The sequence below is a fragment of the Aulonocara stuartgranti genome (genome assembly GCF_965226115.1).
Source record: "Aulonocara stuartgranti genome assembly, chromosome: 4".
NCBI classification, from domain to species: Eukaryota; Metazoa; Chordata; class Actinopteri; order Cichliformes; family Cichlidae; genus Aulonocara; species Aulonocara stuartgranti.
The window spans coordinates 38,176,612-38,201,799 of NC_138942.1; the positions used below are offsets into that span (position 1 = coordinate 38,176,612).

Below are 25,188 nucleotides of genomic sequence, written 5' to 3' on the forward strand. Positions count from 1 at the left end.
TGTACGAGGCCACAACCTCTGACTTGGATTCTTGAGATCAAATATATTTTCCTTTGGGTTTGTTTTCTTCCCATTTGTGGCTTTAATGTAGTGTTACATCCTGTTTGTTTGCTCCCATCTGTATACATGTCCAGATTCACTGTTGTTTCTATTCGTACATTGCTGTGTGATCACTGTTCCCTCTGCTGACTGATGTGACCTTTTGTATCTCACACTGATACTTGTCATATTTGTATCTGCGCCTAAAAGATAAAAAGTTTTCCATGCTAAAACACAGCTCCACCTCCTGCAGTTCTCCCTCTGAACCACTAGATGTCTCTGTTATCTAAATGAAGACGTGCAGCACAGCAACCACAGCAGCGCTCAGATCACACGTGTCCTGTTATTATGTATAAAAGCATGAAACAGGTGAGACAGGTGGGATCAATATTAATGTTGTGGAAATATATGAAAAAGCAACAGAAGAGTGAAAACATTTCGTGTTTCTAGAAAGATCTTTCAGCTCACAGCTGCTCACAGACTGTATTTACAAGTGACAAACTGCAACTCTACAGTACATCTACAGTATATATCAAATATGTTCTGTATTCAAATCTATTGAGTGATGTTTGAAAGTCTTTCCAGGTGAGTTTGATCCAGGAGGGTCTGAAGCCAGAGTCAGACAGAGACTGTGCAGAGACTGTAGAAGGACAGAGCAGCAGCAGAGCAGTCCAGATACACTGATGATCCTCTGTCAGATCCAGAGGGACACACAGGGCTGATGCTGGACTCTACATTGTGTCTGACAGTGGAGCTGTTCTCAGAGCAGTTCACTCTGCAGCACTGACAGTCATCTGCACTTCATTCCTCTGTCAGTCACTGCTGGATGAAGCTCTCCTCTCCACCTCCCAGTAACATGGCCCAGTCAGAGCGTCTCTACACACAAGCTGCTGCTGCTTCAACCTCTCTGGATCATCAGGACACAGCTGCTCCTCTCTCAGCACACACACCGTCCTGTTTACCATCATGGCCTCCACCTGCAGAGAGAAGGAGGAAGAGCAGAGGAGATAAACGAGTGTTTCCAGAGACTCTTCATCAGCTGTCAGTCAGTGATGCAGCACATCCAGTATAAAGGGCAGCAGGGACGTCAGTGCTGGGACTGTACTAGGACTCATTGTTGCTTCACTTTCTCTAATCTTTGGATTTTTATTGAAGTTGATGAAAATGTTTTTGACTCCTAGTTTTAGTTTGGACTTTCATTCATTAGAAGAACCTTGGTGTGTCCACTCTGAGCTCTGTAGGAACCCCAACAATCCAGATGGACGGTTCCAGCTGTTAACTGGAGGAATTCCATCCAAACATCTGCTCTCACTAAGTTCTTCCTCACCTACAGACTGTGTTCTTCACTGCCTTAAATTCGGAAATTAATGCAGTCATTGGTCTGCGTGCTGCTTTGTTCAGAGAGCTGATTGGCTGTTGACAGTGTTTGATCAGAGCGTGTCAGCCGTTACCATGGTGACCATAAAGGTGAGAAACAGGAAGTGTTTGTGTCCAATCCTGAAGCCTGTCACCGTTCTCCTCTCACAGCTTCACTGAGAAGCTGCAGCTTTACAGGAAACACTGGATCTTTGTTTCATACTGACTGTGTTTAGTACAATACTGCTGACAGCACCACCCACTCACTCCATCACTCTACTGACCACAGAGTCTTCAGTCTGTAGTCTGGACTCTGCTGAAGATCAGACAGCTGCTTCACATCTGGATCCTTCAGGTTGTTTCCATACAGCTCCAGCTCTCTCAGATGGGAGGGGTTGGACTTCAGCGCTGCTGCCAGATAATCACAGCTGATCTTTGACAAACCACAGCCCCACAATCTGTATAAAGAATGAAAGATGTAAGTTTATTAGACAAAGTGCTTGAAATCATTCAGTGTTTCATCATCTGTTCAGAGCTGAAGAAGGTTCAGAATGTAGAAGTTTAGAAAATGGAAACTCCAAACAGCTGAAGCCAACAGGAAGCAGCTTCAAACAGGAAACTGTGCAGAGTTTCAGACTATATGTCCTGATGCAGCCAGTTGGATTTTGGAGATTTGAATCTCTGTTCTGTGACTAAGTCCTTGAATCATTTCTTCCAGTTGGTCCAACAAGACAGACTAAGTATTGGACATGTGTTGTGGCTCCATCAGGGGAGCTTCTAAATGTGATGTGATGGCCCCTCTGGGTCTGTCAGGTCACAGCACTGAAGAGAGCTCAAACTGGGCACACAGCTGTTCCAGTCTGGACCAAAGACTCTATACTGGGACTGAGGGACTGCTCTGACTGCACCCACTGGGACTTTTTAAAGGCTCATGTTCTCACTTAGATCATCGATTTCTACTGACATTTCTTTCTGGGAAAAATGGGGATTACTTTGGAAACAGGAAGTATTTTCCCCAATAAGCAGCCCTGGATTAGTAAATCACTCCAACATGTTCTCAGGCAGAAGAAGCTGTCTTGTTATGAGGGAGAGAAGAAAAAGATTGAGGCACAGAAACCTGTTGAAAGAGAGATAAAGCAGCTAAAATCAGGTGTAAAAGTAAAGCAGAGGACGAGCTGAATAAAGGACACTCAAGGCTGGCTTGGAAAGGAATGAAGTCCATGGTGGGGATGCAGAACAAGGAGCAAAGATGAATGTGATGCTGAATCAGCAGAAGACTTGGACTCATTTGATTCCAGCTTTGATATCATTGATTTCAATGAAGAGCTTTGTGATTGTAGCAAAGGGCTGGTAGCTCTGAGAGTCCCACTGATGAGGTGTTTGTGTGGAAATCTCTTAGTGGGACCAAAGAGAGAAAAAGCCCTGGTCCTGATGCTGTGGGAGGGAGATGATTGAAGTGTGCTGTGAGGAACTGACTGGGAGATTTTCACACATTTTCCAGTCCTCCTTGGAACAACAGGAAGTTCCCAGCATATGGAAACAAAGGTTAAGTGTCCTCTGGCACTCAGTGATGATGGTGCTGTGGCCCCACCACCTCCACCTCTTTGTAAAGGAACTAACTGTAATCTGAAGCTTCAAATGGAACTAAGACTTCCTCCACTAGGTGGCAGTGTCTGATGAGAAAGTGTTAGTGGAGCTGGCCTGGAGTCAGAAACAGGAAGATGCAGGATTTGGGCTGAGATGGGGAAAAGTGGTTAGCACTAGTGCCTTAGAGCAAGAAGGTTGTAGGTTGAAGCTTGTTGGTCAGCTGGGCCTTTCTGTGGAGGTTGGATGTTCTCCCACAGTCCAATGAAATGCTGCTTAGGTTCATTGGTGCTTCTACATTGGCTGTAGGTGTGGATGTGAGAGAGTGCTTCTCTGTCGCTCTCTGTTGGCCCTGTGATGGACTGCTCACCTGTGCAGGTGGACCACGCCTCTTGCCCTATTGACAGCTAGGGCACAGGCTGCAGCCCTGTGAGCCTAAGCTGAATAAACAGTTAGCAAAAATGATCCATAGATGGCCTGAAATCCCCCAGTTAGCAGTTTGGTAGATAGCTATGACATGCTAATCCCATCCAGCAGCTGTATTCTACCTGTAAGCTGATCCCTGCTGAGCCAAAGCACTTTTTCATATACAAATTACAACCTTTAATAGAAACCTATTGGTCAGCATCTTATTAGCCTGCTGTTAGCTTCATTCCACAGAAAACTGAGAGAAACTAACAGAGTTGATAAAGAATAAAGAGAAATGTGCTGATTTAAAGCCTTTGAAGTGCTTCAGATGATCTCTGTCCACTTCTGTCCACTCATTCATTCATGAAGCTTTCTAATGCAGCTTTGATCTTCACAGTCTGCTTCATGAAACTCATTCTAACCCTGAATGTCAGAGTGTTCCTCCTTCTCTTTCCCATCATTCATGCTGGCAGTGGAGGAGATTTGGATGTTGGACTGTGTTTGGATGATATGTGTATGTTTGTGTTGGACTGCTGTCTGTAAAGCAAACGCACATTTTGCTTTGGATTTCAGTGTCACACAGACTTTAAGGTGGAACGAAGAGTTTGAGAGTTTCACAGTGAATTATCCAGTGGAGGATTTTTCTTCTTCTTTGAAGGTTTGAAATGTGAACATTGTTCTGCTGCAGTCAATGGACTAAACCAGAGAAGAAGAAAACAGACTTTACCATGAAGATCCTCAGTGTGGATCAGTATAATATCAGCCTGATGTCTGCAGTTTAGAGTCAGCACAACAATCATATTCATCTCAGCACAACTAAAACATGCTGACTGACCTCAGAGTTTCAAATCGACAACGTGGACTCTCCAGGAAACCACACAGATGCTTCACTCCTGGATCCTGCAGGTTGTTGTTGGAGCTCAGGTCCAGCTCTCTCAGATGGGAGGGGTTGGACTTCAGTGCTGCTGCCAGATAATCACAGCTGATCTCTGACAAACCACAGCTCCACAATCTGTATAAAGAATGAAAGATGTAAGTTTATTAGACAAAGAGCTTGAAATCATTCAGTGTTTCATCATCTGTTCAGAGCTGAAGAAGGTTCAGAATGTAGAAGTTTAGAAAATGGAAACTCCAAACAGCTGAAGCCAACAGGAAGCAGCTTCAAACAAACACAACAAGAGAAAAAACTCTGAATGTTTCACATTAAAGTCGTACATTTCTCATAAAAACAGGACAAAGACTTGAAAAAGTCGTGTTTTTCCTTCCAGGAACCACATGGCTTCACTTTTAAAGGTGAAGTGTGACAGAAACGGACATATTTGAAGTCCAACACCTTTTTCCAGTCACATTATTAAAATGATGACAGATTACAAACTCTCAGCTGTGTCTGTAATCAAACCTCTGTAACTTTGCTTCACTTCAGCAGCATCAGCTCATGTTCACATGTTGATTCATGGTTTGCTTCAGTTTTTCATCGACTGCAGAAGATTTTGAAGGTTATCTGCTATAAAAAGCCAGAACAGGAAAACCTGCTTCATGTGTTTCTGTTTGATCCTCAGTGACTTTGACACAAAGGCCTCTGCTGTGATGATCACACCTCTGATCAGGTCTCACAGTGTCAGCTTTGTTTTTATACATATGGATATGTGCTGATAAATGATCAGAGTTAGAATATTTCCCACTGTCTGCTGTGTGCCGTGACCTTTGACCTGCTAAAGACAGTCAGCTGTGGATGATTCATTGTTGTGTCTGATACTTAGAACTGTGAGGAAGAAGCTACACAGTTAATCAGGGTCCCCTCTCTCTGAATCAGGAAAGGTGGGCAGGCCGCGTGTGGGCCGCGGGCCATACGTTGAGTCTCACTGTTTGAAATGTGAACATTGTTCTGCTGCAGTCAATGGACTAAACCAGAGAAGAAGAAAACAGACTTTACCATGAAGATCCTCAGTGTGGATCAGTATAATATCAGCCTGATGTCTGCAGTTTAGTGTCAGCACAACAATCATATTCATCTCAGCACAACTAAAACATGCTGACTGACCTCAGAGTTTCAAGTTTACATCCTGGACTCTCCAGGAAACCACACAGATGCTTCACTCCTGAATCCTGCAGGTTGTTGTTGGAGCTCAGGTCCAGCTCTCTCAGATGGGAGGGGTTGGACTTCAGTGCTGCTGCCAGATAATCACAGCTGATCTCTGACAAACCACAGCTCACCAATCTGTATAAAGAATGAAAGATGTAAGTTTATTAGACAAAGAGCTTGAAATCATTCAGTGTTTCATCATCTGTTCTGAGCTGAAGAAGGTTCAGAATGTAGAAGTTTAGAAAATGGAAACTCCAAACAGCTGAAGCCAACAGGAAGCAGCTTCAAACAAACACAACAAGAGAAAAAACTCTGAATGTTTCACATTAAAGTCGTACATTTCTCATAAAAACAGGACAAAGACTTGAAAAAGTCGTGTTTTTCCTTCCAGGAACCACATGGCTTCACTTTTAAAGGTGAAGTGTGACAGAAACGGACATATTTGAAGTCCAACACCTTTTTCCAGTCACATTATTAAAGCAGACAAACTACAAGCTCATTTTCATTCCAACAAGTCATCTTCTGACCTGGACTAACAACACTGGTCTCTATGTGCAGCTGGCTGTGAGACCAGTGCTCAGGGAGCGTCTACAAAGTGCAACACTGAAAGAACATCACACACTCATTTGCTTCCATCATCCAACCTGAAGAGGAAACTGACGGCTCCCCTTCAAAGTAAAAGCTGCTCCTTTTGGACACAGTATCAAAGAAAGTCTACAGTATAACACAGAAAAGACAGAGCAAAGTTTTGGTTGGTTTTAAATTGTGCAGAAATGAAACAACACTAAGCTCAATTATGTGACAGACATTTCATCCCATGTCAGTTTGGCCTCATCCTGGGCCGGATTATCCAGCACACACTCTGACCACAGGCCCAGGGGCCACGCACAGCTGGGCTCCATCCAAGAGACAGGAAACAAACCAACACAATAATAAAAAGCACCATGTGATCTTCTTACATCTTCAAGACAAACATAGTAAAAACATGAGCATATTTGTTTCCTGATAAAATGATGTGACAGGTAGAACAGAGTAAAGTGGTGGTGTTACAGCCTTTCTCCCCTCTGCTGCCGAGGCTGTTAGTCTCTCCCAAACTCAGCTACAGGACTTCCAAATGAATGAAAGCAGCAGAAGTGGCTTTACAAATGAAAGAGGAAGAGGAGAAGAAGAGGAGAGGGAGGCCACCCTGACCATCACTCCAGCTGAAAACATCACACTTCCATTAAAGTTGGTGAGGAAATGTTGAGCAGGATGAGCTGCTGGCTAATCTGGAGGCTGTAGCAGCAGCTCACAGTCACAGTGGGTTTCCACTCATGAAAAAGCTCTGGCTGCTTCATTTCTCATCTCATATCAGAGACTTTAAAGCTTCACTGAAGCTGTACTGTGATGCTTCCATATTCCAGTGAGGCCTCCATAATGATTTCAGCTGTTCTGTACACACACTGTGTGCCCTGTATGGCTCAAAGTCTCTGCAGCCTGTTTTTATCTGCTATCATCAGATCGTCATCATCCTCATTCACACCCCTCACACACTCTACAGCCTCATCAGCACTGACTTCATCTTCACTGACTGATGGAGCACAACATGAACCTGTGGAGGCTGAAACACTGTCCTGTCAAACATCTCCCCGTCACCACTCCACTTCTGTCAGCCTTTAAATGAACCCTGCTCAAGCCTGTCACTTCTGTTTGGAGCCAAAAGAAAAAACTGTTGTTCAGTCGTTTGGAAAGACTCAACATTTCTGAAAGCACTCAAACTTCTTCACATTTGTCTTCAGACACATCCTGAACATTTAGGAACTAAAGAAAGTTCCAGGAGGGTGGCACGGATGCCCCTCCGGTGGTCCTCCTTGGGCTCTCGCACTCTGGGGCCTCTGGATGTCTGGGGCCTGGATCTCCTCCATGCCTGCTTCATGCCCTGGGGGGCGGGGCTATGGCTCTTTACATCCTCTAGCAGACCATTACATGAAGAAACCTTTTGAATACAAGCGTGCTGATCCACACAGGTGTGCACACGGGTGTTCACTGTTCATAGACATAAACTACACCTCTATTGGTGCTATTTCCAAGCACATTGTGCGCTGTCGGTCCTGCTTGCTGCACAACAACATTCAATATTTAGTATTTACTGCTGTTTACACTAGATTAACGTGATGGTGTTGTGTTTAGTATGTTGCTGTTTTTTTTGCTTGTTTTCTCTTCTTTTTCTCTCAACAGGTGATCCAGGAGATTTCCCCCCCCCCCCCCCCCACCCCTTTCTCACTGTCCCTCTCCCCTTCTGTTTTTCTTTTCCTTCCTCTTTCTTTCTCCCTTTCCTGTCTCTCACTCATGTCTGTCCCGTCTGTAACAACTGAAAATAAAATAAAATAAATAATAAAAACAAAGGTCGATCAAATGGACCAATACGGCAATGCCACGATGATCCATTTGGCAAAGTAAATCCATTGTGTCTCCTTGTTGGTCTTCAGACAACAATTCTGACGGATAAAGAACCAAATGGGACAGGCAAAAAAAAAAAAAAAAAAAGGAACTAAAGAAAGTTTCAAACATCAATCAAAGACCTGAAATATAGAAAAACTACAACAGCTGCAGACAGTGAACTCACCTCAGAGTCTCCAGTCGACAGTTTGGACTCTGCAGTCCAGCACACAGAAGCTTCACTCCTGAATCCTGCAGGTTAAGGTTGTAACTCATGTCCAGCTCTGTCAGATGGGAGGGGTTGGACTTCAGAGCTGAGGCCACAACTTCACAGTGAGTCTCTGAGAGTCCACACAGAATCAGTCTGTGATGATAGAAAATATAAAATGTGTTATTATAAAAGCAGAAAATCTGCATTATAAACACAGACTGAATGTATATGAAGACAAAACAGAGTGAAGTCATAATCTGATGAATCTGCTCTTCACATCTGTGCTTCAGCTCCTCTTACTGTGTTTGACATGACACAACGATTGAGTCTCTCTCAGACCTGCAGACTTTTAATGAGAATCTTTGTTTGGCTTTAATCTGCAGATGAAGGAGGAAGATGGTGTCACATTTAGGCTTCCATAATGTCCACAGTCTGTCACTGAGATCTGATCCAGAGTCAGAGTGAAGACACACATTTGGATTGTTTCCTGTTTTGACTCCAGAACATTTGAATGAGTTCAGCTCAGCTCAGCTCAGCTCATATGTGTGGCTGACTCTTGGTGGCGCTGTCACTTGGTGTTCGCTCGCTCTGTGGTAGAGTATCACTTCCTGTTCCTGTTCAAACACAGTGGTGTTTCTGAGTAGCTTATTTGCTTAGCGATTTAATTAACAACTTTTAAATACATTCTTCTTTCATAGTATAATCTTCACGTGCTTCCTCCGAAGCACACTTTCTGTGTACTCACTACCTAATTTATAGCCAAAGTATTCACTCACTGTCTCTGTACTGTCTCGCTAGCCTAGCTTAGCTCGTAGCCGACTCATTAGCACCATGGCTACTTCACCTGTCCCTCCTGCACTTTCTTGCTCATTGTGTCAGATGTTTAGTTACTCCTCGGCCTCCTTTAGCAGTAATGATATCTGTAACAAATGTAGCATATTTGCAGCGCTGGAGGCCAGGATTACTGAATTGGAGACTCGGCTTCGCACCCTTCATTCACCCGCAGCTAGCCAGGCCCCTGTAGCTGGTGCAGCCGAAAATAGCGTAGGCCCCGCTAGCTGTTCCCCGGCAGGTCCCAAGCAGCTGGGGAATCAGGGCGGCTGGGTCACGGTGAGGAGGAAGCATAGTCCTAAACAGAAGCCCCAGGTACACCACCAACCCGTTCATGTGTCTAACCATTTTTCCCCACTCGGCGACACACCCGCCGGGGGTCAAACTCTGGTAATTGGCGATTCTGTTCTCAGACATGTGAAGCTAGAGACACCGGCAACCATAGTCAATTGTCTTCCAGGGGCCAGAGCAGGCGACATTGAAGGAAATTTAAAACTGCTGGCTAAGGGTAAACGTAAATTCAGTAAAATCATAATTCACGTCGGCAGTAATGACACCCGGTTACGCCAATCGGAGGTCACTAAAATCAATATTGAATCGGTGTGCAACTTTGCCAAAACAATGTCGGACTCTGTAGTTTTCTCTGGTCCCCTCCCCAATCAGACCAGGAGTGACATGTTTAGCCGCATGTTCTCCTTAAATTGCTGGCTGTCTGAGTGGTGTCCCAGAAACGATGTGGGCTTCATAGATAATTGGCAAACCTTCTGGAGGAAACCTGGTCTTGTTAGGAGAGATGGCATCCATCCCACTTTGGATGGAGCAGCTCTCATTTCTAGAAATATGGACAAATTTATTAAACCCCCCAAAATATGACTATCCAGAGTTGGGACCAGGAAGCAGAGTTGCAGTCTTACACGCTTCTCTGCAGCTTCTCTCCTCCTGCTACCCCCCCAAAAACCCATCTCCATAGAGACTGTGTCAGCTTCCAAAAAGACAAAAAACAAACTAAAAACCAGCAACAAACAACTTAAACATAAACAATCACAAAGAAAGAACAATACAGTATCCACATCTGAACCAAAGAGTAAAACAGTGAAATGTGGATTATTAAATATTAGGTCTCTCTCCTCCAAGTCTCTGTTAGTACATGACTTAATAATTGATCAACAAATTGATTTACTCTGCCTTACAGAAACCTGGTTGCAGCAGGATGATTATGTTAGTTTAAATGAATCAACACCCCCGAGCCATTCTAACTACCAGAAATCTCGAAGCACAGGCCGAGGGGGCGGTGTGGCAGCAATTTTTCACACCAGCCTATTAATTAATGAAAGACCAAGACAGACTTTTAATTCATTTGAAAGCCTGATGCTTAACATTGTCCACCCCAGCTGTGAAACTCAGAAACCAGTCTTACTTGTTATCATCTATCGTCCACCTGGGCCTTACACAGAGTTTCTGTCTGATTTCTCAGACTTTATATCTAATTTAGTTCTGAGCTCAGATAAAATAATTATTGTGGGTGATTTTAACATCCATGTAGATGCTAAAAATGACAGCCTCAACATGGCATTTAATCTGTTATTAGACTCAATTGGTTTCTCTCAAAATGTAAAAGAACCCACCCACCACTTTAATCACACTCTAGATCTTGTTCTAACATATGGCATCGAACCTGAACATTTAACAGTGTTTCCTGAAAACCCTCTCCTGTCTGATCATTTCCTGATAACATTTACTTTTACAATAATTGATTACACAGCGGTGAAGAGTAGACTTTATCAAAGTAGGTGTCTTTCTGAAAGCACTGTAACTAAGTTTAAGAATATAATCCACCCACTGTTATCATCTTCAATGCCCTGTACCAACACAGAGCAGAGTAGCTATCTGAACGCTACCCCAACAGAGGTCGATTATCTTGTTAATAATTTCACCTCCTCACTACGTACGACTCTGGATACTGTAGCTCCTGTGAAAACTAAGGCCTCAAATCAGAAGTACCTGACTCCGTGGTATAATTCTGAAACACGTACCCTAAAGCAGATGACTCGTAATCTGGAGAGGAAATGGCGTGTCACAAATCTAGAGGATCATCATTTAGCCTGGAGAAATAGTTTGCTGCTTTATAAGAAAGCCCTCCGCAAAGCCAGAACATCTTACTATTCATCACTGATTGAAGAAAATAAGAACAACCCTAGGTTTCTCTTCAGCACTGTAGCCAGGCTGACAAAAAGTCAGAGCTCTTTTGAGCCAACCATCCCTTTAACGTTAACTAGTAATGACTTCATGAACTTCTTCACAAATAAAATTTTTATCATTAGAGAAAAAATTACCAATAATCATCCCACAGATGTAATATTATCTACAGCTACTCTTAGTACCATTGATATTAAGTTAGACTCTTTTTCTCCAATTGATCTTTCTGAGTTAACTTCAATAATTACTTCCTCCAAACCATCAACGTGTCTTTTAGACCCCATTCCTACAAAACTGCTCAAAGAAGTCCTGCCATTAATTAATTCTTCGATCTTAAATATGATCAACCTATCTCTAATAATCGGCTATGTACCACAGGCCTTCAAGCTGGCTGTAGTTAAACCTTTACTCAAAAAGCCATCTCTAGACCCAGCAGTCTTAGCTAATTATAGGCCAATCTCCAACCTTCCTTTCATATCAAAAATCCTTGAAAGAGTAGTTGTCAAACAGCTAACAGATCATCTGCAGAGGAATGGTTTATTTGAAGAGTTTCAGTCAGGTTTCAGAGCTCAGCACAGCACAGAAACAGCTTTAGTGAAGGTTACAAATGATCTTCTTATGGCCTCTGACAGTGGACTCATCTCTGTGCTTGTCCTGCTAGACCTCAGTGCAGCGTTCGATACTGTTGATCATAATATCCTATTAGAGCGATTAGAACATGCTGTAGGTATTACAGGTACTGCACTGCAGTGGTTTGTATCATATCTATCTAATAGACTCCAATTCGTGCATGTAAATGGAGAGTCCTCTTCACACACTGAGGTTAATTATGGAGTTCCACAGGGTTCAGTGCTAGGACCAATTCTGTTTACATTATACATGCTTCCCTTAGGCAGCATCATTAGAAGACATAGCATACATTTTCACTGCTATGCAGATGACACCCAGCTCTATCTGTCCATGAAGCCAGATAACACACACCAATTAGTTAAACTGCAGGAATGTCTTAAAGACATAAAGACCTGGATGGCCGCTAACTTTCTGCTTCTTAATTCAGATAAAACTGAGGTTATTGTACTCGGCCCTGAAAATCTTAGAAATATGGTATCTAATCAGATTCTTACTCTGGATGGCATTACCTTGGCCTCCAGTAACGCTGTGAGGAACCTTGGAGTCATTTTTGACCAGGACATGTCCTTCAACGCACATATTAAACAAATATGTAAGACTGCTTTCTTCCATTTGCGCAACATCTCTAAAATTAGAAATATCCTGTCTCAGAGTGACGCTGAAAAACTAGTTCATGCATTTATTACTTCCAGGCTGGACTACTGTAATTCATTATTATCAGGATGTCCAAAAAACTCACTGAAAAGCCTTCAGCTAATCCAAAATGCTGCAGCAAGAGTCCTGACAGGGACTAGAAAGAGAGAGCATATTTCTCCTGTTTTGGCTTCCCTTCATTGGCTTCCTGTTAAATCCAGAATTGAATTCAAAATCCTGCTCCTCACATACAAGGTCTTAAATAATCAGGCCCCATCTTATCTTAATGACCTTGTAGTACCATATCACCCTATTAGAGCGCTCCGCTCTCGCTCTGCAGGCCTACTTGTTGTTCCTAGAGTATTTAAAAGTAGAATGGGAGGGAGAGCCTTCAGTTTTCAGGCCCCTCTTCTGTGGAACCAGCTTCCAGTTTGGATTCGGGAGACAGACACTATCTCTACTTTTAAGATTAGGCTTAAAACTTTCCTTTTTTCTAAAGCATATAGTTAGGGCTGGACCAGGTGACCCTGAATCCTCCCTTTGTTATGCTGCAATAGATGTAGGCTGCCGGGGGATTCCCATGATGCATTGAGTTTTTCCTTTCCAGTCACCTTTCTCACTCACTATGTATTAATAGACCTCTCTGCATTGAATCATATCTGTTATTAACCTCTGTCTCTCTTCCACAGCATGTCTTTATCCTGTCTTCCTTCTCTCACCCCAACCGGTCGCAGCAGATGGCCGCCCCTCCCTGAGCCTGGTTCTGCCGGAGGTTTCTTCCTGTTAAAAGGGAGTTTTTCCTTCCCACTGTCGCCAAAGTGCTTGCTCATAGGGGGTCATATGATTGTTGGGTTTTTCTCTGTATCTATGAAGCGCCTTGAGGCGACTTTTGTTGTGATTTGGCGCTATATAAATAAAATTGAATTGAATTGAATTGAATTGAAGAGTTCCAGCTGGAAAGATGATCTCTGTTTGCTACCTGCTGTCAGGTACGACTGTTCACGTCCACACGCAGGAAAAACCTGCTGACTGCTACCAAACGGAGCAGAAATCTCATCACTGGACAATAATGATGAATGAACTCAGAGCTGCTGATATCACATCTGATTTCAGGGGAACTAAACACAGAAATGATTGGCTCATTTGAGCTTTCTGAGCCATTATCTGCTGCTGTGTCGCTAGTTGGCAGAAAATGATTTGTATTCCTGTTCAGGGCTTCAGTGTTTATGAGTCCAGATCCAGGTGACAGCAAGTCAAAATGATGTTACCTGTCTGTGTCCAGCAGCAGCCTGTATTCACTTTGAATATTGTTATAACCTGACATGGATCAGTTTGTCTTTGATTGTTTGTAAATGTCACTGTTTCCATTGGACCTGAGTGACGGTACAAAGACAGAGAGGGAGAGAAAGGAGAGAGAGGATGGAGACAGCAAAGAGAGAGCAACAGAAACAGGTGAGAGTGGACAGGTGACCAAGGTCAGCAACCAATCAGAGAGCTTCTGTTTGACCCACAGTCACTGATGATGACTGCACATAACCAAGCAGTGTGTTACTCTGATATCAAATATGGATCCTGCTCTTATAATAATGATGATCAGATGATGTTATTGTGTTATTTTGTAGCTGAATACGATGTTTGTGTGATTATCAGTGAAAGAAGCAGTGAGGAGGATGGAGAGAGAGAGAGGACAGAGAGTGAAGTTAGAAACACTAAAAGGATTTTTCATGGATTTCATGGATGATTTGAGTGATTTCCAGCAGGACACTTAAACATGTCAGTGGACGTCCTAAAGAACATATTCACTGATATGAAACGTGTCACTGAACAGGATCAATATCAGTGGAAACATGGTGGAAACAGCTGTGACTGCATGGATGTGACACACTTCAAATCTGTTCTCCACTCTTGGATTTGGGACCCATGGAGCTGCTGCTGAGTCTGTACAATAAAGGAATGGTGTGGAAGGTTGCAGCGTACGGACACAAACACTTTGTGGTTACAATCTGATTTTATTTTCAAAATTAAACTTCTAACCTACACTGATCAATGATGTTAATGATCACATCTGGACTCACCCAGCCTTTCTGCAGTTCCTCACAGCTGGAATCAGTCTCAGTCGTCCCCCTGTTGATGTGTTGTACTTCTGCAGGTCCAACTCATCCAGAACCTCCTCTGACATCTGCAGCATGAAGGCCAGAGCTGAGCACTGGATCTCAGAGAGTCTCTCTGATCTGTTCTCTGACTTCAGGAACTCTTGGATCTCCTGATGTACTGAGAGGTCGTTCATCTCCATCAGACAGTGGAAGATGTTGATGCTTCTGTCAGGAGAGATTTTATCACTGTTCATCTCCTTCAGGTTGTTGATGACTCTCTGGATGGTTTCTGGACTGATCTCTGTCTGACCCAGCAGACCTGCTAAGAGTCTCTGGTTGGACTCCAGACAGAGGCCATGAAGGAAGCGGACAAACAGGTCCAGGTGGCCATTTTTACTCTGGAGGGATTTCTCCATGACTCTCATAAGCAAATCATCAGAAAATGAAATGTAATAGTAAGGATCATCTGGATTATTTTCCAGGAAGTTCTTCAGCACCTCTGTCTTCCTATTGGTGTGACAGTGGAACATGTAGACAGCAGCCAGAAACTCCTGAATGCTCAGATGAACAAAGCAGTAGACTGGTTTCTGGAAGATCACACACTCTCTTTTGAAGATCTCTGTACAAACTCCTGAGTACACCGAGGCCTCTGTCACATCCAGACCACACTGCTCCAGGTCTTCTTGGTAGAACATGATGTTTCCTTTCTCCAGATGTTCAAACGCCAGCCTCCCCAGCTTCAGAAGAACTTCCCTGTCAGCCTCCGTCAGCTCCTGTGGACTCGTCTCATGTCCCTCGTGGTACTTGTTCTTCTTCCTCTTTGTCTGAACCAGCAGGAAGTGTGAGTACATGTCAGTCAGGGTCTTGGGCAGCTCTCCTCTCTGCTCTGTAGTCAACATGTGCTCCAGAACTGTAGCAGTGATCCAGCAGAAGACTGGGATTCTACACATGATGTGGAGGCTCCTGGATGTCTTCATGTGGGAGATGATTCTGGACAGCTCTTCATCACTGAATCTCCTCCTGAAGTACTCCTCCTTCTGGGCGTCAGTGAAGCCTCGTACTTCTGTTAGCCTGTCAACACATGTAGGAGGGATCTGATTGGCTGCTGCGGGTCGGGAAGTTATCCAGACGAGAGCCGAGGGAAGCAGATTCCCCTGGATGAGGTTTGTCAGCAGCTGGCTGACTGATGACTTCTGTGTGACATCAGACAGCAGCTTCCTGTTGGTGAAATCCAATGAAAGTCTGCTTTCATCCAGGCCGTCAAAGATGAACAAAAGCTGAGAGACAGCCAGCTTCTCTGCTGTGACCTTCTGTAATGTTGGATGGAAAACATGGAGCAGCTCCAGAAGACTGTACTGCTCATCTCTGATCAGGTTCAGCTCCCTGAATGAAAGCAGAACCACCACACTGACATGTTGGTTCTCCAAGCCCTCTGCCCAGTCCAGAGTGAACTTCTGCACTGAGAAGGTTTTTCCAACACCAGCCACGCCGTTGGTCAGAACCACTCTGACGGGTCTCTGTTGGTCAGGTAAGGCTTTAAAGATGTCCTGGCACCTGATTGGAGCGTCATGGAGGGCGTCCATCTTGGAAGCAGTCTCCAGCTGCCTCACCTCATGTTGGCTATGAACCTCTTCACTCTGTCCCTCTGTGATGTAGAGCTCAGTGTAGATGGTGTTGAGGAGGGTTCTACTTCCTGTTTCATCACTTCCTTCAGTCACACGTTCACATCTCCTCCTCAGACTGATCTTATGTTCATCTAAAACCTCCTGCAGATCAACATCTGCTGAAAGAAAGAAAAACAGAAAGAAAACTCTTCAATGTCTGAACAACACAAGAAGTCCAGTTTTCAGAAATGAGTCCATCAGCAGACAGATGTTCAGTCTTACTTTGTACACAGCCGCTCTGACTGGCTGTCTGCAGTCCAGCTCTGCTTCTGGATCTTTCTCCACACTGTGGACAGGAGGAGTCTCCTGATGAAGCAGACTGGTCCCAGTATGAGGGGATGCACTGTCTGCAGAACCAGTGTCCACAGCTGGTAGAGACTGGATCCTTCAGGACGTCCTGACACAAAGCACAGCAGGACAGCTGCTCCTCCTCACAGACACCACTCCTTTTCCTCTTCCTCCCTCTGTGAACACATTTCTTTATCACTAAAAACATTGACTGTTAGTGACAAACATCCAGATTTGATGACACTGTGCAGAAGCTGTGATGGTGACACAGAAAAGTCAAAGTGGAGATACTTCTGTCCACCTTTGATTAGACTCATTACAAAAAGGAAAACAAAGTTTGAACACAGTCATGTTTCCAGTTCACTGACTTACATTTATTCCATGGACACTCACTCTAACCTGAACCACAGCTACAACCCAACATTGTTGAGGCCTCATCTCCTCCTTTCCTGACTGTAGAGGTTAAATATGCAACAACCAACAAATAAAAGAATTTGGTTCATTTCAAAGAAATTCACACGGTGACCAAGTAAAGTAACCGTAGTAAAGGAGACAACATCCCGTTGATGGTGGGATTATTTGAAAGATTTGCTTTAGTCACGTCACCAAATGCAGTTGAACCACCCGTGGATCCATGTTTGACCATTCTACCACTCTGAGCTCTGCTTTTTAATCATTTTATTATTATCATCATTCATTTATTCATTCTTTGGAGGGGGGCTATTTCCTAATGCCGCCCTAATAAGGTGATGTTCAAGGGGAAATATAACAGAAACTCTTTCAGTGTTATTCATTAATAAATTAACAGATAAACTGTGAAGAAGAAAAAAACTGAGATTTAAAGGAGAGAGTGAGAAACTTGATCATCCATCCTCATAATACATGTTTATCAGTATCTGCTGTGACCATACTGCAGTAATAACTACAAGTCTACATTTCTGTGACTGTTGATCAATCACAGCAGGAATCTGAGCTCATCTCTGCACACAGAGCAGCTTCAGCTCTGGGATAAACTGCTCGCTTCACGTCCTTCTCAGCTCACAGACACTCATCCTGATATTTTCCTTTAACATTTGATGGTATAATTCATCTGTGTTTACACTTTATCTGCATAAATACAGAAAAACAGACCCAAACACCAGAAACCATCAGTTTCACCATGTAGAATATATTGCTGTTTCCTTGCTTTTAATTCAGAGAGAAACTCTGATTTTGATTTTCTCTGTTCTCTTTGCCACGGCCCATCCCAGCAGCAGCTGAAGCAGCTGACTGTCACAACACTGAATAACACTTTAGGAGGAACGTCTTGATGCCTTCTCAATCATCCAGGAAAGTAAATCTCCAAAAGTTGATTCTGTTCATCTGGACGTAGCATAAATGTGGTTATCCCAGCTGGACTTTTGTCAAAGCTGGAAAGGCTCCTAAAGAAAGCTCCAGCCGATCCAGGAGAGAAGGACAACCGCTGCCCAAGAGAAAACCTGTAGTGATCCCGTGTCAGGAGTATCGGAGCAGTTGAGATGCATTTTTTCTAAACACCAGGTAGGGCTGCACGATTTTGCATAAAATGAGAATCACGATTTTTTGGCTTAGAATTGAGATCACGATTTTCTCACGATTTTCTTTTCCAGTATAAATATTTATTGCACTTATTAACTGCACATCAACTTTGTAACAGTTGAGACTGAACATAAAAACAATAAATAAACATAAAAACAACAAATGTCTCACATTTTGTCGTTGCCGAAAATGTACTGCTTGAAATTCCGTCTCCACCGTTGCTCGACGCTGCGTGTATAGAGCAGGTAGTGCAACAATAGAAAAATAGTTGGCACTGTGTAGCATTTGTCTAGGGTGTTGATCATTTTCCTAAATCCCTCGTTTTGCACAGTGTTGATGGAGCCATATCTGTGGTCAGGTGATAAGTGATAGCCTCCGTAATTTCTTTGTGCCTGCGGGAGTTCGACGGGTATAGGGAAGCGCTGTATAAGGTTCCGTTATTGATGTTTGGGTGGTTGACCGGGACGGATTTTCTCCAGTCACTTTCTCGTCATCCCTGACGTGCTCTCCGTTGTTTTTTCCTGCTAATTTTAGCGTCACACGGCACAGCTTCTGTATCACGTGGTATAAGGCTCCGCCCTTGTCATTTGTTGAGCAGGAAGAGTGAGCGCTTGTTTTCATGCAGAGTACGTCCCGGATCAAAATGCGCTACAATCATCGTCTTTTTTTTCTTTTTTTTTAAAATTGTTGTCATTTGGAAATGAGATCGCACATAAGTATGAATTGAGATCGCGATTTTCTAACGATTAATCGTGCAGCTCTAACACCGGGTCTCTGTGTCTTTTAAACCCAAAACACCCTGCCCCAAAAACTGGTCCACCCCACAAATCGGGTCCCCGACACAAACAGAGTAACATAGTGTACGCTGTTAAGTGCAGGAGGATTGTCAGGATTTATACATCGGGGAAACCAAACAACCTCTGGCTACAACACAGCAGAGCCACCTCGTCAGGCCAGGACTCTGCAGTCTGTTTACACCTACAGGCCAGTGGACACTCTTTCAATGATGAGGATGTAACATCCTGGACAGGGAGGAACGCTGGTTTGAGGGCGGAGTCAAGGAGGCCATTTACGTGAAAAGGGAAAGACCATCTCTGAATAGAGGAGGGGGCCTAAGGGTACATCTGTCACCATCTTACAATGCTGTGATTGCAGCCATTCCCCACCTCACTGTGAATGGGACTCATGGCCATTGATCAGTGATTGTTGATCAATGGTCATGAGAATTTTCCAGATGAACAGAATTAACTTTTGGAGAAAGTTCAATCAGCATTTCAGATATAAGAGGGTATTTTAACACCAACATCAGTCCTTCTACTTAAGTATGTTTGCCTCTTTGTTTACGCCTAAATTAACTTTACTGTTAACGAGTTTTCATGTTTTTATAATCCACCAGTGTGCTCATGCTTTTTTAAGTGAAAAGAGATTTTTAATGATCAAATATAATTATTTTTGTTATTTGTGGATTTTAAATGTCCTTGACAGAGACAGATGATAATCATTATTCTGCACTGTGGTCTCAGGTTTGGTCGAGGTAGCACAAAGAATGGCTGGCTATGTTGAACTTCCTCCTGGGATCTACACTAAGAAGTGAGTCCAACATTAGCAGGGTCTCTTCCCTTTATCTGGATTCACTTTAGCATTCACAGTCACGTGAAGCTTGTTATTAACTCGATAAGTCAACCCAGGGTTTCAGCTGAGCGTTCACATGAAACACGTGGTGTTGGCAGCATCTGATCAATCATATTCATGGAGACGTGTATCAGCAACAGAGCAGCTGAGTTTGCAGGAGGAAGTCAAACTAAACCACAGGAACAATATGAGGAGATTACACACATAATAAAATACTAGCAGTAACACAGCTGCTGCAGACAAATCAGTCGTGTGATCGTGTGTGAGAGGAGACGGACAGTAAAGGAGTTTGCTATTAAAAGCTCTGTATGAATGTGGGAGCATTTGAAGGGCTTTAAAAAGGCCAATATAAAATAAAAGGCAGCAAAACTGCTGACTGTGAAAGTCACCAGACTTATCAGAGCTCTATGATTAAGACCTGTAAGAACACCTATTTGTACTTGTTGGCATTATATCAAATACACACGTATATTAAGCCTTTGTTTGAACTCTGGTTGAATTTGTTACTTTCAGACTGTGAAACATCACAGAGGCTGCAGCTGCAGATCTTTTATTCACCTGGAAATTTACTTTAAATGTTAGATGGAAAATTAACCAAAGTAAGAACAATAATCCATAAACCTTCATAAAGACAAACATCTCCCCAGCTGCTGAAGTGTCACTGAAGGGAAAAACTATTTGTCCTCCTCCATCCAGCAAACACAACGTTTCTTGGAAGAGCTCCGCACCAGCCTATAATTTTTTACTCATAACCTCCTTTTTTATGACACCTTTCTGTTGATTCCTGACGTTTGTATATATTTTATAACAATGACGAAACCTAAAGCTTCAAAAGCCCGTGAAAAGACTGAGAAAATTGGAGAAGATGAAGGTGAGCCAGCGAGTGTGGCTAACGAGCACGTGCTAGCTGAGGAGCCAAGTGCAATTAGCCCCGTGACTTCCCAAGTAGCTAACCCGACGTCGGCCGACATAATAATAATAATAATAATGGATTGGATTTATATAGCGCTTTTCAAGGCACCCAAAGCGCTTTACAATACCACTATTCATTCACTCTCACATTCATACACTGGTGGAGGCAGCTACAGTTGTAGCCACAGCTGCCCTGGGGCAGACTGACAGAAGCGAGGCTGCCATATCGCGCCATCGGCCCCTCTGGCCAACACCAGTAGGCAAGTAGGGTAATGAGTGCAATTGCTAGATTGGAGACTTCGGTTGATAGCAAATTAACTGCTATTTCAACCACGATGAACGCTGTGGAGACCACTCTTTCCACGTTAACTGGGAGGATACATGATATTGAGGAAGCTGTAAATGGGCATGACGAGAGGATTGCCGTTTTAGAGGCGCTCTGCGACTCACTCCAGAAAGGATACGATTTACATCACAAAAAATTGGATGACCTCGAGTCGCGGTCAAGACGACAGAATATCAGGATCCTTGGAGTTGCGGAGGGGACAGAGAAAGGAAACCCACTGGACTTTGCTTCTGAGCTAATTCCTAAGCTCCTGGGGAGTGAGAACTTCACGGGCAGGGTTGTGGTGGATAGAGCACACCGTGCCCTGGGCCCCAAGCCAGCTGACGGGGACCGGCCTCGTCCTTTAATTGTAAGGCTGCACTACTATCAAACCCGCGAGCGTATCCTGAGGCTGGCAGCACAAAAAGCTGCGCTGCAGTACGACGGGGCGAAAGTTTTCATCTTTCCGGATCTGACCGCGGAGGTGCTGGCACGGCGCAAGAAGTTTGAAGAAATCCGCAAACGGTGCAGGGCGGCCAATCTACGCTACGGCTTTAGTCATCCGGCTCGATTTCGGGTGACGCTGGACGGGGTCACACAGACTTTTGATAAGCCGGAGGCAGCCAAAAGATTCCTGGACCAGAAACTGGCCGTGGGTACAAATGAGTAGGGCTTTCTAACACAACGGTTTACTTCCTCAGGTATATGTTTTTTCTGCATAAGCCTTATTTTTGCTGTTCTTATGGGCGTGTTGATGTGGGCTCATACAGCTTAGGTCAGTATTATTGCTGTTATTACTTCCTACAATATGGACAGTATAAGCCCTCAGGGTCTTTGTTTACTCTTTGATTTGCTGTATGGGAGCCTAGTAAAGCTCACACATATATGGTTTATACGGCTTTTGTTTTTCATTTATCTGAATTTTCTCTTTTTTTTCTCTTTTTTTTCTCTTTTTCTTTTATAAAGTGTCTTATAAATCTCCCTTTGCTGGTGTGGGGCTGCGGGATGGGTAAGGGGTAGGATTGTAGCTACTACTATGTTCCTATTGGATATGTTGGGTGGAGAAGGGCTTCAATTGGGGAGGCCCCTCATTTTTGGTGGGACTGTTCTTAGTGTTTTATGTTTGGATGTTTTTGTTCTATGGTGGTACAGAGTGTATAACTACTGGTTAGCTAGTCAAATTAGGATAAGTAACATTTATGTTAAACACATTCAATAAGACTACACTGAGGTTGGTCAGTTGGAATGTGAAAGGCCTGGGTAATCCTGTAAAAAGGGCTAAAGTTCTTGCACACCTTTAACTATTGCAACCTGACATAATTTTTTTACAGGAGACGCATGCTAAGCGCAAAGTTCAATCTGTGCTCCGTGCTAATTGGTTGGGTCAGGCATACAATGCTAATTTTGGAGCTAAAGCAAGAGGGGTTGCAATTTTGTCCAGGAAGAATATTCCTTTCTGTCAAAGCACAGTTACTGTGGGTCCAGGGGGAAGGTACCTAATTCTTACAGGTCTCTTGAACTCCTTACCCGTCACTTTTGTAAACGTATACGGTCCTAACTTTGATTGCCCTGAGTTTTTTCAAAACATTTTTTGAATTGGGTGATAAGCCTCATAGGTTACTTACAAGATTACTTAGAAAAACACAAGCATCACAAACGATACTATCAATCAACAACAAACATGGGCGGACCACTAGCAACCCCAAGAAATAAACAAGTGTTTTGAAGATTTTTATCATGATCTTTATAGCTCTAAGAGTTCTGCGAGTCAGTCATTAATTGAGGACTTTCTGGAAAAGTGTGATCTCCCAAAATTAGACGATGAGGCAGTTGCAGATTTGGAGGCGGACTTCACATTAGATGAGATTAAGACAGCTATTCAACAGATGTCAAATAATAAGGCCCCTGGGCCAGATGGTTTTGGAGCAGAGTTTTATAAAGCTTACTCCTCATTGCTAGCCCCTCTGATTTTGCGTATGTTTAACTATTCAAAATTGTCTGGCTCTTTGCAAAGTTCATTATATCATGGTGTAATTTCATTGATTCTTAAAAAAGATCGCGATCCTATGTCTGTCTCGTCCTATCGGCCTATATCTCTCCTTTCTGTTGAGACCAAGATATTAACAAAAGTGTTATCAAACCGCCTTAAAGATCATATTGCTAAACTTATCCATCCGGATCAAACAGGGTTTATCCCTAACCGCTACATTTATTTTAATTTGCGTAGATTATTTAATCTCATATATAGTCCTGCTAGGTGTTCAGATGATTCTGTGGTAATAGCTTTGGATGCTGAAAAAGCTTTTGATCAGGTCGAGTGGCCGTATATGTTTACTGTATTATCCAAATTTGGATTTGGTGATTCTTTTATCAATTGGATTAGAATTTTGTGCAAAGGACCTATGGCCTCGGTAAGGACTAATAATGATGTATCAAACCCTTTTCGATTGCACAGGGGCACGCGACAGGGAGATCCCATTTCTCCTTTTATTTTTGCCCTGGCCCTAGAACCTTTAGCAGCTCGTATACGGCTAAGTTCTGATATACTACTGATTATACATCAGGGTGTTCCTCATAAGTTCTCTGCTTATGTTGATGATGTAGTCTTATTCATATCAAAAGACCTCGATCAGTCCACTATTGCAGCTTATTAACGAATTTGGCTCTCTCTCAGGGTATAAGATAAATTGGACGAAAAGTGAACTTATGCCTCTGTCGGATGGGGTGGACATGGCTTATCTGCATAATACTCCATTTAGAATAGCGCTAGATAAGATTGAATGTCTTGGTATCACAGTCACACGTAAGGTGTCACAACTTTAAAGCAAAATTGGGATAGAAAAGTTAATCAATTGGAGAAGAATATTGAGTTTTGGATCACATTGCCAATTTCCATGGTGGGGCGGATTAATGCCATCAAAATGGTAGTTTTGCCCAGATTTTTGTACATCTTTCAGTCAATCCCAGTGTGCATTCCCCAGTCATATTTTAAAAAGCTGGAATCTATTGTATCCTCCTTTGTGTGCTCGGGTAAGGTTCCTAGAATTTCCAAAAAACATCTTGTTAAACATAAGACTTGTGGTGGCCTTGGACTCCCAAATTTTAGATTATATTATATGGCAGCACACTTAAATATTTTTTCATTTTGGCGAAGGTGCACTCCAGGTGCTGATTTGGAAGGACAACCTTCATGGTTGATGATGGAACACCTGTCTTGTAGACAAACTTGTCTTCCAGCCCTGCTTAATAGCCCGATAAAAGTGAAGAATACACTATATGGCAGAAATCCTGTGATTCAAAATTCAATTAAGGTCTGGAACCAACTATTGGGCACAGTAAAGGCTCCTAAAATGTATGTGGATGCTCCAATATGTAACAATCATGCCTTCAGGCCTGGGCTGGAGGACATCACGTTTGTGACATGGCAGGGAAGAGGGATCTCATGGGATCTCATCAAACCATCTATTCCACAATACAATTTGATTCCTCGAAACTCAGTGCTTGACAGCTTCGTGTCAGTTGAGCCCTACACTAGAGGTGCTGTGTCTCGCTTTTTCAGGGCCTTACTGGATATATACAGTCTTTCATCTGATACTTTTAGGGAGCAGTGGCAGGAAGAACTGGGGGTGGATGTTACTGATGATCTCTGGCAAGAGTGCATAAAGAATATATATTGTAGTTCTATAAATACTAGACATAGTCTGATCCAATTTAAGGTTGTGTATAGGTTGCATTTTTCTCCCACTAAAGTGGAAAAAATATATAAGAACGTTTCAGCCCTCTGTGTTAAGTGTTCAAGTGGTCGAGGAACTTTATCTCACCTTTTCTTTCAATGCCAAAAACTACAGCTTTTTTGGAATCATTTGTTTGATTTTCTGACCAAAGCCATTGGCAGGAACGTCCCATGTTCCCCTTTGCAGCATTGTTCGGGGTGTCTGAACCGGGATGGGCAAGGGACAAGACAGAGACGCAGGTTGTGTCAATGACTACACTTGTGGCTAGAAAGCTGGAAGTCTGATAAACCTCCTACCTTCGAAATGTGGTTGAGAGAATTTGGAAATGTACTCCATCTGGAGAAAATCAGGTTTACCTTGTCTAACCGAGAGAGTGTTTTATAAGATTTGGCAACCAGTCATTAGCCTGATGGATAAACTTAAGTGAAATATACTCTGTCTTAACATTCATGTATGCTGTATTACCACCTTGTTGACTTGCCGTCCACCTTCTATTGTGTTATTTTGAAGGTGATTGTTGTATACTGCTCAATTATAAAATCAATAAAAATATATTGAAAAATAAATAAATAAATCACACCATCTGAGCCCCAA

At 43.1% G+C, this 25,188-nt stretch overlaps 1 protein-coding gene across 6 annotated transcripts in view; it reads right to left on the reverse strand.

Annotated features, from left to right (window-relative positions):
- The window catches only part of LOC309704922 (NACHT, LRR and PYD domains-containing protein 12-like), a 191,542-nt gene that overhangs the window by 151,438 nt on the left and 14,916 nt on the right, over positions 1-25,188 (reverse strand). For 5 of the 6 annotated variants that reach the window (XM_082530429.1, XM_082530428.1, XM_082530432.1 and 2 more), the window contains 5 exons: positions 16,369-16,610; positions 14,465-16,265; positions 8,076-8,252; positions 5,429-5,605; positions 4,223-4,399 (listed from right to left, as the gene is read on the reverse strand). In XM_082530429.1, the coding sequence (XP_082386555.1) occupies positions 4,223-4,399; positions 5,429-5,605; positions 8,076-8,252; positions 14,465-16,265; positions 16,369-16,610 (2,574 nt within the window). The remainder of the gene's footprint in view (positions 1-4,222; positions 4,400-5,428; positions 5,606-8,075; positions 8,253-14,464; positions 16,266-16,368; positions 16,611-25,188) is intronic. The other variant, XM_082530430.1, reaches the window with a different exon arrangement.